The sequence below is a fragment of the Odontomachus brunneus genome, unplaced genomic scaffold, assembly GCF_010583005.1.
Source record: "Odontomachus brunneus isolate Ranch 3 - 2012 unplaced genomic scaffold, Obru_v1 Obru_scaffold_086, whole genome shotgun sequence".
Lineage (NCBI taxonomy): Eukaryota > Metazoa > Arthropoda > Insecta > Hymenoptera > Formicidae > Odontomachus > Odontomachus brunneus.
The window spans coordinates 217,455-230,197 of NW_022639536.1; the positions used below are offsets into that span (position 1 = coordinate 217,455).

Here is a 12,743-nt window from a genome sequence, read left to right on the forward strand (position 1 = left end):
CAATTACCAGCTTGTTATTGTGTGTCCACGATAGTCACAAATGAGTAATATCGAAATCACATACATACATTATGTATCAACCGATTTCATATTTTCATTTGTGGCTAACAGCAATTTGCTGGGATCAAACCAATTAAATTTTTATACAATCACGATTGCGACTCATAATTAAATTGCGAGCAGGGATTGTTCCTTGTATGATGAAGACATAAACTTGCAGTTTATAAGTGCAATCAATGTAATTAGAGAAGAAAGTTTCTGATTATATTAAGTTAATGTGCCTTAACTTCAAACGATCAATGTCATATGAATTATTTTGTTAAGTGTTAATAATATGCACAACAGTCGTGCACTTTGTTACTCCTTTTTATGACTTATTTACTTACGTAAATTATATAATAAAATTTGCTTTGCAAAGGAAATATTCCTGATAGAAATGTATGCAGTTTGCATAAGTACTTGCCTAATTATTGTTTAATATTAATATATTCTCGTTAATTGTAGAAATACTGCGAAGAATCTGGACAAGAATCTAATAGATTTCTATTCAACAACTGGAACAGTTTACTATACAATATGTGGATCGATTTTTTCCATAATAATATCAGTAATATTAGTTCAGTTTTATAATGTAAACATATTATAATGTCTATTGTATAAATAAATTTAAAAAATTATTTATGGTTTATTTATAAACTTTTTTGTGTTGTTAAAAAAACACTTAAAAATTTTTATGTTGTTAAAAAAGAGCGTAAATAATGCGTGAACGTATATAAAAACAGAGCAACAAAATTTGAGGAAATCAAAACGTTTGACAATATTAAGATGCAGCAGAAATGACAACTAAGGTTAAATATGAAAATGAATAAGAGACAAATAAAGTATATACTAACAATACTAAGTATAAGTATATACTAACAATACTAAGTATAAGTATATACTAACAATATAGAATTTTGTTGAAAAAAAATACATTAGATTATTCTGATAGTAATGACATAAATGAAAACTGTTATGATAGTTCAAATTGAGAACTGGATAAAACGCAGGAATGGATACAACTATAAGAATTGATAAAAGAACATATGTCATTTGATGATTGCAAAAGATGTCACGTGTAAAAAATGCAAAGTATACAAACATTACGCATCAAAGATTTCCTGCGATATGACTTTCATTAGTAGTAATTTAAGTCTTATAATTTTTCAGTTAGAAAGCATGTACAAAAACAACAACTACTAAGGCAAACCTGTCCAATTAATGAGCAGTATACTTGCTGCTTATTAATCAATTAGATAGATTTTTGTCCATTTGATGTTCTGCTTTCATTTAGTAAATAGGTTCAGATTTTGCGCAATTTCAACATTCAATAACTACAGAAAAAGCTTTACCCAATCTTGTGATTGAGATTCTAAGTTTCATTCTTCAGTTATCAGACAAAAGTAAATATAATTGTCCAGTATAACTGCTCGAAAACTGTAGTAAATTTCTGTCAAAGATCACATTCTATGTCGCATAGAGAATGAAAAAATAAATTTATCGGAAATAGAAAGTAGTGTAAAACAATCTGCAAAAAATTGCAGAAATTCATTTCACAAAGAAATTTGTGCATATAATTGCACTTTTTCTGCAAAAAATGAATTATTATTCGACAATTTTCTCCAGATCAGATGCAAAATCAACCGAATAGATCGTCGATGTTGCAGCATGAGAAATGTAGAACAGTCTTTCTGCAGGATCGTATTATTGGCGTAGTCACGTTCTCTTGTTATTCGCATTTTGGAAAGCAACGTGATTGGGTGTGGTTTGCAGCAAAGACATTATCACGTCTTTATCTGTCGCATCTGGAATATTACACAAAAAGATCAATTTAATTAACTTTAATGAACTTCTGAAAGTGAAATTATATTTTTTTCTTTATTTTTCATTTCCCTTCTTTTGTCATTCTTTTTGTCCATTTTCTGTTTAAGATGTACGTGATTGTCTTTGAGATTTTCTAGTCTTTTCTTTTTCCAATGTACACGAAATATCTGAATTACCTCAATAATGATCTCTAAGACTTTTTTCCCATTTGTTTTACGTTGCAATTTTACGTCAATATTTGGTAGTTATCACGATAAATAACAATAGAGCCAAATAATAGAGAATGAAAAGTTTATGATCAGGATTGTAGAGTATAGCAATGACAGGCATCGAATAACCATGCCAACTTTCAGTCGACAAATATCAATAAATTGTGTAGAGTCGTTATAGAAGCTTACTATTCAACTCGCGCGCGCACGCGTGTGTGTAGGTATGTGTGTGTGTCACTCGATCATGTTAATCCATTTAACCATTTTACTTTGTTTCAATGAAACCGAGATGATGCGCGAGATTTGTCTGTCTGGGTTCCCAACTCATCACTGGACTCGACGGATACTAAGGCGAGACCCAGGATCCCACGGATCTTGAAGATGATGACGATATTCGCGGCGAATACGTCCACTGAGCCACGCCATCGGGCGTATCTGTCCGTTCTCGATGAAGAAAGCGTCGATTTCTCCCTAAACAAAAATCGGACGGTTTATCCGCGGCGTGTTCAGCGTAAAAGACCGCGAGCTCGTAGCGGGCCCGCCCGTCCGTTTTCCATTTCCATCCGCGCAATGAACGGCGGACCCGCTCTCGTCCATGTACAATTTCCAACGGTGGGAGGCGATCACGACGTGCAACGGTCTATGCTCTTTTTATCTTGTATAAAAGAGAAGAGGCGTAGTGCGGGTAGTCGCAATACATCTTGGAACGTCCGCGGTGGCGAGCATACGCTGGCCCCGAACACATTGAATTGAACTTGGGCTCCGTTTTCGATCGGTCAGCAGGTGGTGAACCTGGTCTTTTCGTCGCCGGCACACATTGCGACGGCAGCGGTAACGCCACAGGGCGAATAGAACACGAATACTATCGACCGGACTCGGTAAGCGACGTGAGCGATTCAAAACCCGGCAGCATGCAATACTTGGTGAGTTTGAGCTTTACTATTCAACAATAAATTACAGCTTACTTATGGCTTTTTTCGATTAGCTTTTTTTGTGATCGAGTTAATTTTTTAAATTTTTGTTTTGTTCTCCTTCTTTTCTGTTTTGCAACCTTTACTTTCGGGTGATCTTGAAATTAGAATATACTTGGTTGCAAAACGGTTTAGACCCAATGAAGATGAGGTTTCACCAAACTGTCAACATTACCGACGAGCTTGCGTAGTTATCGTAGTTTTAATTATTATTACTATTGTTTTTATTAATTATTAATGTTATTAATTATATTATCACTGTGTAAGCTCGTGGATCATGACTCTTAATTTTGATATTTGGTAAAATCCTAATTTCATCATGTTTAAACAGTTTTCAATTGACTATATGTTAAAAAATAAATAAATAGTTTGCAAAGGAAAGAGAGAGTGTATGTTTAATGAGTGACTTTTGTTTAAGATTGGCATCTTTCTAACGTAACTAGCTAATCTAAAAAGAAAAAGTAGAAGAGAGTGTATGCACCACATAACTAGATAATGTTGTTACGAAAGCTGATCTTATTTATAAATTTAAATATTATTAGAGAATTCTGTTTATTATAATTCCGAATAACACTAATTAATAAACATCAAGGTAAAATATACAAGAATAATATATTTTAGTTATGTGAACCCGAGAATAGCATATTAGTTAGCCAATGGTTGGCTGATTGTACGTTGTACCTAATGCTTTGTACTGTTCGAATGGTTAAAATGGAAAGTCAAAACAGAACAATTCAATCTAATATATTCAAAAGTTGAACAAAAAAGTAATAATTCTGAGTCACCGTGTGTATGTGACATTGCCTCGAGAAGAGATAAGTATTCCTTGATTTTCCTGTCAAAATCGACAAATATGACTTGAAATAATCACTAGTAGTATAACATCAACTTTCATCTCGTGTGAAAGTCTCAATCGTGCTTATCAATGAAACTGTAGAGGAAGAGGCGAGGCCCGATAATGAGTCGCGGTCCTCGTGGGATTTCGATAATTACATCGGCTCATCATAAATTAAATACCAATGACAACTGTAGCGTGGCGGAATCGCGTGTCTGTCGTGCGCACACGATCGCAGGCTTAATCGTATGTACATACCATACGCGGTTGATTGTCCGTGATTTCACGCGAAAGTCTTCTGTCAACTCGATAGTAAACGATAGCTCGTTTATTCCACGTCGCTCATTACCGTTCAAATGGTGCTAATCCGCAATTAATGTTCCCAGGCCCTCTGCGTTCTGCTGATGGCGATCAGCGAACCTCTTCTTATTCACGCGTGAGTACTCAAGCCGCACCTAATTAAGGCTAAGTGTTTATGTTAGTTTCATAGTAGAGCGGCTGAAAGTTGACGGCTACTTAAATAAATGCGTCCTCGTCTCATTTTCATAGCCTTCGCCTTATAAAATCGACAAATATGACTTGAAATAATCACTAGTAGTATAACATCAACTTTCATCTCGTGTGAAAGTCTCAATCGTGTTTATCAATGAAACTGTAGAGGAAGAGGCGAGGCCCGATAATGAGTCGCGGTCCTCGTGGGATTTCGATAATTACATCGGCCCATCATAAATTAAATACCAATGACAACTATAGCGTGGCGGAATCGCATGTCTGTCGTGCGCACATGATCGCCTTGTAAAGGAAAGTAACAACGAATCTTCATTTAATGAGAACACTTTTTCCGATGATGATTGAAGAGTTCAATTCCAAACGGTTAATTTTGATAAAAAAAAGAATAATGAAGATTATGTTGTAGTATAAATTTTAAGAGTTTTTGTATAAATTTGAAAACAGAACTTTCCTTTCATCATGACGATGACCTTTTCTCCCTTAAATAGACAAGATGTCCGAAGTAGAGCACGAATACTGCGGAATCTGGTTTACACCGTTTTTTGTGGAAACATAAAACATGTGAAAGTATAGTCTTTCCTTGTGATACTATTCCATAGTAATACTATTAATCGTAAAAAACTTTGGTCACGGTTACAGAATCAATTGTACCAGTACTTTTCAGACTATCTTCAAACATAAAAATCTCTTTCACTACTTAAACAGGACAGAAAATCACGATCCCTTACAGAAAAGTTTTACTTCTAATTACCAGTAGTGATTAATCATTGTTTAGTAATTTGATTATTTAGTAAATTACCATATGTAATAATTTTTTTTAATTTCGACAAATCTGTCTATTGGAATAGCTTGGTCAATCTAATGTTTAATTATTTTGTTTAAATAATAAAAAAATATAGTATTTCATATTTTTATTCTCTGTATTTATACGTATGTTTCCGCGTGGTTTTGATCCAATAACGGTTCATCATTTTCAACGCTTAAATTTAATGATTAGTGCGAATAAGCTCTGACGATATCTTGGTAGATTATACTTATAATAAACTTTTATATCGTTAAAAAAAACATTGCAATGACATATTTGCTGGAAAATGTTGAAAACGTTGCAACAGAAATCGGAATACTGACTGATATTGATACAATATATATCAGTAAAACAGCAATAATATGATTGTTCTTAGATTTGGAATTAAACATTATAATGAAAATTAGAGCAAAGTATAAGATATAAAATAATTGATATTAATCATGAAATAATTTATGTTTATCTTTCTTATTATTATTATGCATATAAAAAAGGACTATATACTGAGAAAAAATTTAGTCAATTTGAAAAGAAATAATTTGTTTTGAACGAATGATTTTCTAAAATGGTATTTTATCAATGGCGTATTTATTTGAATTAAAAAGAAATATTAATCAGGATGAAAAATTGTTTGCTGAAAAATAATGAATTATTGATTAGATTGAAAATATATTTAGTGAAATGTAAAAAATAATTATTTATTTAAGAATTTTATTTAATGGTTGTATATATTATCTTGCTCAAATAAAGAAATTATTTACAAAATTTAAAGAAATATTTGTTTAATGTAGAGAAACCAGAAGTTAAAACATAACATACACTTGTAAAAATAAAAAAAATATTTATTGAATTTGAATTAATAGATTCCTGAAAACCTTATTTATTTATTTCAAGTGCACTAAAGCGTTACTTACAATGAAGTATCCAATTGTCAAAATGAGAAAGCATGATTTCCTTTCAAATTAAAATTATTCCGCTAGATATAAAAATAGGATGCTTTCAATAAATATTTTTAAAACTAATGAATTATTTATTAGATTTGACATAAATAAAAGGAATTGTAAAAAATATTTACTTATTTATTTTATATATTATTTTTAAATATTGCATGACTAAAATTAAATAACTATTTATCAAATTTCAATAAAAAATTGTCCACTTTAGAGAATTTTTCTTTATTCTTCTTTATTGAACGGTTCTTTAAATTCTTTAAAAATTCGTATGAGAGCAATACTTAGAAACGACTAAATTGCTTCCAATGTTACATCACATTTAAAATTCTTACCATTTGAAAATTCTTATTGGCACTGGTGGGATTCGAACTTGGACTCGTGAGGCACCTCTGGATTATGAGTATATTGCTTTAGGCACTACACCACTTCTTCGATCAATATAAACGTCTTACATTTTGATTATATGTGTTGTAATGTGTTTTAAAGTAAATTAATATGTAGTTTGAAAAAATATTTGTTTAAAGTTATTTCCTGAATTTAAATATATTAGATGTTTCAGTTGTTAAGAATAAGTTATTCAATTTGAGCAACGGTTGTCTCAATAATATTTATTCATTATTTCTTTTAAAATTATTTCACGTTGGATAAAATATTTCTTCATTTTTATTATATATATTTTTAAAATGAATTATTGCTTATTACAATTTCATAAATAACCTCTTATTGCAACTAAAACATATTTGAATAAATATATTTATTTAGATTAAATAAATTTTTATATCAGTGTATACTTAATTATGTTTTTTTATATGTAATACATTAGTTATTCAAAACAATTTTATGATTGGACTAAAATAGATGTTATATTACGTGCATCCAAAACCACGAGTAGTTTAGTAAGCGCTCATGGGTACACTGAAAAAAAAATTTATTTAATCTAAATAAATATATTTATTCAAATACGTTTTAGTCATAATAAAAGGTTATTTATTAAATTGTAATAAGCAATAATTCACTCTAAAAATACATCTAAAATTGAAGAAATATTTTATCCAACGTAAAATAATTTTAAAACAAATTAAGACAACCGTTGCTCAAATTGAATAACTTATTCTTTACAACTGAAAAATATAATATTTTCCAATTGAGAAAATAACTTTAAATGAATATTTTTTGAAACCAATTAATTATTGTACTCAATAATAATACACTATTCTGTAAAAATTGTTTTACTCTAATTTAAGAAATGTTTGTCTGAAAATGTCAAATTTTGTTGATATCATTTATTAAAATCAAAGAAAATATTTTCTAAATTAAATTTTTTGGTTATTGTAAAAAAGAGTAAAATATTTATTTAAGATTAATTGTTTCAAAACAACTTTATAATCCATTAAATAATAATAACCTATTTATAACCTAATAACCTAGGTTATTATTGTTTTGAAATAATTAATCTTAAATAAATATTTTACTCTTTTTTACAATATCCAAAAATTCTAATTCAGAAAATATTTTCTCAGATTTGAATAAATGATATCAACAGAATTTGATATTTTCAGACAAACATTTCTTAAATTAGAGTAAAGCAATTTTTGCAGGATAATGTATTATCATTGAATATAATAATTAATTAGTTTCAAAAAATATTCATTTAAAGTTATTTCTTCAATTGGAAAATATTATATTTTTCAGTTGTAGAGAATAAGTTATTCAATTTCAGCAACGGTTGTCTCAATAACATTTATTCGTTATTTATTTCAAAATTATTTCACGTTGGATAAAATAGTTCTTCAATTTTATTATATATATTATATATATTTTTAAAGTGAATTATTGCTCATTACAATTTAATAAATAACCTCTTATTATAACTAAAACATATTTGAATAAATATATTTATTTAGATTGAATAAATTTTTTTTTAGTGTACAGGCAATAATTCATACCAATAATTCATCACATGAATTCAATAATACATCAATGATTATTACTGTCGTAATAATCATTGAATTACTTTGACATACTAGTAACTCTATAATTTAAGTACTCAAAATTAATTACTAGTAATAAAATTACTGACTAAGTAATATTTTTCTGTAAGGGATAACATAAAAATGATAAGAAAATGAACGAATCATGATTGAAAAGTGGGTTTTGTAGTAATTTTGAACATATTATAATTTTTTGTTTTTTTGGGTAGATTTAGTTTCTTCATGAAAACTGAAAAAGAAAACTTTATTTTACTTCAATATTTCACTTTAAATATCTTGATGTTTATATAAAATCCTTGCTCACGTGTGAATTTAATGTAATTGCATCGGATTTCATTGCAATGAATTCGTTTCGAGCATCGCGTGACTATATTCCATGCAATTATACCGTGAGTAATTAAGGACTCACGCAATAATGTTTTGAAGGCATTTAAATAAATCATGAAAAACCACAATTACAATAAATAAAAACTATATAATAACGGAATATTTGGAAGTCTAAGTATACCCCTTTCAATTTTTAGAAAGGTGTTATTGGTCGTACCTCGACATGTAAGACGAAGCCCGGCGGTGTCATGGAGACCTCCTTCATTGCACTACAAAAAGTCATCTTCCAACAGTAACGATTTTCATCGTCACGCATACAGTTACGGCAATCGTTATAACAGGAAACCATACCGACCAATGGCATATCCACAAGGGGGCGACGATTTCGATCAAGGTCACGAAACCGTGAATCACGTGCACGTACCGTACGGTAAAGATGTTAGTCACAGTGTCTCGTTTGGCAAAGGATACATCCCCTACGAGAATGTCAAAAGCAGCAATCTGCCATTTGTACATGAAAGGTACGAATTTATCTTGCGTCTGTAAAGGCTTACCCAAACTAGTACAGTCGCATAATAATAACAAATTCAATTGGATGCACTAGTGAGCACCAATGTGCACTAAGGCCACATTCGTAGTCCACTCTTATATTTAATATTGTCTTCAATTTATTTTCAAATGCTCTGTAACCGGTGAAATGATTCGTAGAATATCTGAAAATGAAAACTTAATGCAATCTTAAATATAAAAAAGGACCATATAAATATTAGCTTAATGGGCACTAGTGTATCGAATTTGCTATAAAATTGATAATCATATATTTGATATACAGTCTATTCCATGAGATAACTGATGTATAGTCTATACAGTGTGTCCCAAAAGTCTTGCAACCTTTAAATATTTTAAAAAATACGCATTTCCAAAAAAAAATGCTTAATATAAAAGTTGTAGAGTCAAAAAAGATGTATTTACTGATCTTATCAGTTTGACCTTGGGCGGCACCGCCAAAGTCAGGTCAACTTTGCTTTTTCAAATAGAAATATGTATTTTTTATTACGGAATTTTATTCTAGGTAAAAAAACAAACAACTTTTATTTGAAAAATTTTTCATACGATCTCTATTTTCTAAGATATTTATGGAAATATCTACAAAATTATTGATTTCAATAATTTTTCACACAAATTCTACCAACTTTACCGAAAAATAACAAGAGAAAAAAATTATCTATTTTTTCTCATAAAACTCTGAGAATTTTTTCAGAATTTTATAATTAACTTTTTAGTACTGCATTCTTTTATATTTTCTTGAAGTACTAAAAGGTTTATATAAAATTCTGAAAAATTCTCAGATCTCTATGAAAAAAAATAGATAATTTTTATCTGTTGCTATTTTTCGGTAAAGTAAATAGAATTCGAGTAAAAAATTATTGAAACCAATAATTTTGTAGATATTTCCATAAATATCTTAAAAAATAGAGGTCGGGTATAAAAAATGTTTTCAAACAAGACTTGTTCGTTTCTTTATGTAGAATAAAATGTTTCTATTTAAAAAAGCAAAATTGACTTCGACCTGATTTTAGTAGTGCCACCCAAGGTCAAAACTGATAAGATCAGTAAATATATCTTTTTAGACTCTACAACTTTTGTATTAAACATTTTTTTCGAAAATGTGTATTTTTCAAAATATTTAGGAGACTTTTAAGACATACTGTATATGTAGGCAGCATGTCAAGAATATACAATCTAAAAAAAAGAATTTTAATATCTCAAAATAGACTCAAAAAAGTATCATATAATTATCGAATAATGGGTTTTGCCATTGTCAATTATATTTGGCATGCTTTCGATTAATTTTTCAGCATATTTATATAATAAAGAGCGCCATATCTATCTGATTCTGTTCGGCAGTTACTTGAGAATAAAGATTGGTTTTCTTCTTAGTTTGTACTTTATATAAAACCACATACTCTCAATTGGATTTGTATCTGTGGATGGTGCAGGCCAATTCATTGTGGTGATACCATTTTCAGTTGCTCATTCTATGCAAAGGAGATTTCAATGCTTCGTTGTCTTCTTGAAGCTGCCTATTTTCTCTATTTTTCTCATAAAATTTCTCAGCAGATCAACAAATATTTCTGATAAATATTAGCGTAGGATTTCGTTAAACAGACAAGCGATGTCCTTTCTCGACATTGTCGTACGGATTAAACTCCTCTCTGGTAGATCGTCAACATTCCTTATTTTTTTGCACTGTTTTACCCACTTCTGAATGAATGACTTTGATTTTTCTAAATCATCATGAAATCTGAGCATACGTTAATTTTAGTCCTTTTGCCATGCAAAACTAAAAATTCTGTTTTATAACGCTTGAAATACTTTGAAGTCGTTTTACAAGTTTCCACTCTAACAAAACGTAACATCTGAAATAATAACAAAGCATATCTGTGCAAACGGGCACAGTCATGTGTGCAATGGTCTAACGTCATAAAATGGATGCGCTACGGTCAACCATCTTGAATTAAAAAACAATCTTGTTAGAACAAACTGTAACTCACGGTTCACAATACATATAGTATTTTTGTTCTCCAAATAGCTCTTGGCGTTTGAAGGTCTAAACTGTAACATAACTGTAATTGTAGTTTCTGGCTAAAGACATTTCACGCATTGTCTTTATATTTGGAATCTGGCGAATTCTCGCCATAATTTTCATCATAATTCTGAACTTGAAGTAAACGATTAAAGGTTTACTACATTCTTTTACTGATCGAATTTATAATGGGCCAAATCATGAAATTATGTTGTATTGTCGCTTGTGGACTTAATCGACAGGTCAAACAGAAAGGTAAATCTGCTTTAGTTTCTACCTTACCCAGTTAACCAAGCGTGATTTAGCATATCAAGCAAACGAATGCATTGCATGTTTTGCTGAATAGTTGATATTTGGTTGCCATCAACGTAAGCGATGTGCTACCAAATTCAGCAACATGAGTGGTAATACATGTAATCAGTTAATGAAATTTAAAAAAAAAATGATCAGCAACAATAGTACCGAAGGTTGCAAACAACATGATGGCAACATGACAAGAACTGATAACTTGTCTTTGCGTCAATAGCATTTTGATGGCAACGTGACAACAACAACAGAAATGGAACCTTTTTCATCGATTTGCTTTGTATTTGCTTTCAATCGTTGAAGTTTCTAAATTATATGTTTTTGCCGACAAAGTGTGAACGATAAGTAATTTTCATATATTTACAACAATTTGTCAATAACAAACATACTGTGCACGAATTTAAAAAATAATTTTTTATTTGGCAATCTTAGGGTGCGTTCCCATTTAGCGAGTCACGCGTCGCGTCGTCCAAGTTAAGCCAATCAAATCGTCCCATTTTATTGCATAACTTTACGCCGAAAATGGGACGATTTGATTGGCTTAACTCGGACGACGCGACGCGTAACGCGCTAAGTCAGCGGAACTCAGCCTTATATATGTTATATGACTATTATGTGGTATTTGCTAGGTATATTATAACATACTATGAACATTATAAGGATATATTATATAAGCGTAAATCGCAAGAATATCGTTGGAGTCATTGGGAATCGCCGCGTGTCGCTCGATCCTCAGGTTTAAGCACACTTTAACGGAGAACATGGATGGGTGACCGATGATATACCGCTTCGGATCAAAACTATCGAGGGGAGGATTCACGAAAGTTTGGAGTGTGTGTTGTTGACAATCTTCGATACCTAAATGGTTTATGAGACATGAGAAAATTAGAAATTATAAATATATTTTTTAAATATTATGATTTTCTCATTTTTCACCTTCGCACAATAATTTTCAGTATTTGATTACTATTAATATTTAACAGTGATTTTATTATCAGTATTCACTAGAAATTAAGCACTGACCAAAAAATTACTGAATTACTGGTAATACTTAATTACTAATAATTTTTCAGTATTTCTTAGTATGATTAGGTGTTTCTACATTATGTTCGTTGGAATATGCGATGACAATATGCCATCATGTGTACATCATTCATATTTAAGCAATTGTTGTCGTCATGTTGCTGTCAACTTGCTGTCGACTCATGAAGAATACACGTGAGCACAATGTAGATACACAACGAACATAATGTAGAAGCACCTTGTCCCTACTTTTTCGAAAACAGTTACTTCAACGGTTCTCAGTAACTTGACGGCAACTTCATAGACAGGTGGCTATCTGGGTAGTTTGCTTAAAGTTACTCATACAGCATACACCTCTACATT

General features: G+C 30.5%; 1 protein-coding gene across 2 annotated transcripts in view; it reads left to right on the top strand.

Moving 5' to 3' along the window:
- Positions 1-2,750: 2,750 nt before the first annotated feature.
- LOC116847976 overlaps positions 2,751-12,743 on the top strand; it is a 13,404-nt gene continuing 3,411 nt past the window's right edge. Inside the window, exons 1-3 of one of the 2 annotated variants that reach the window (XM_032823632.1) lie at positions 2,751-2,995; positions 4,265-4,314; positions 8,662-8,985. In XM_032823632.1, coding sequence (XP_032679523.1) covers positions 2,984-2,995; positions 4,265-4,314; positions 8,662-8,985 — 386 coding nt within the window. In that variant the 5' untranslated portion in view covers positions 2,751-2,983. The remainder of the gene's footprint in view (positions 2,996-4,264; positions 4,315-8,661; positions 8,986-12,743) is intronic. The other variant, XM_032823634.1, reaches the window with a different exon arrangement.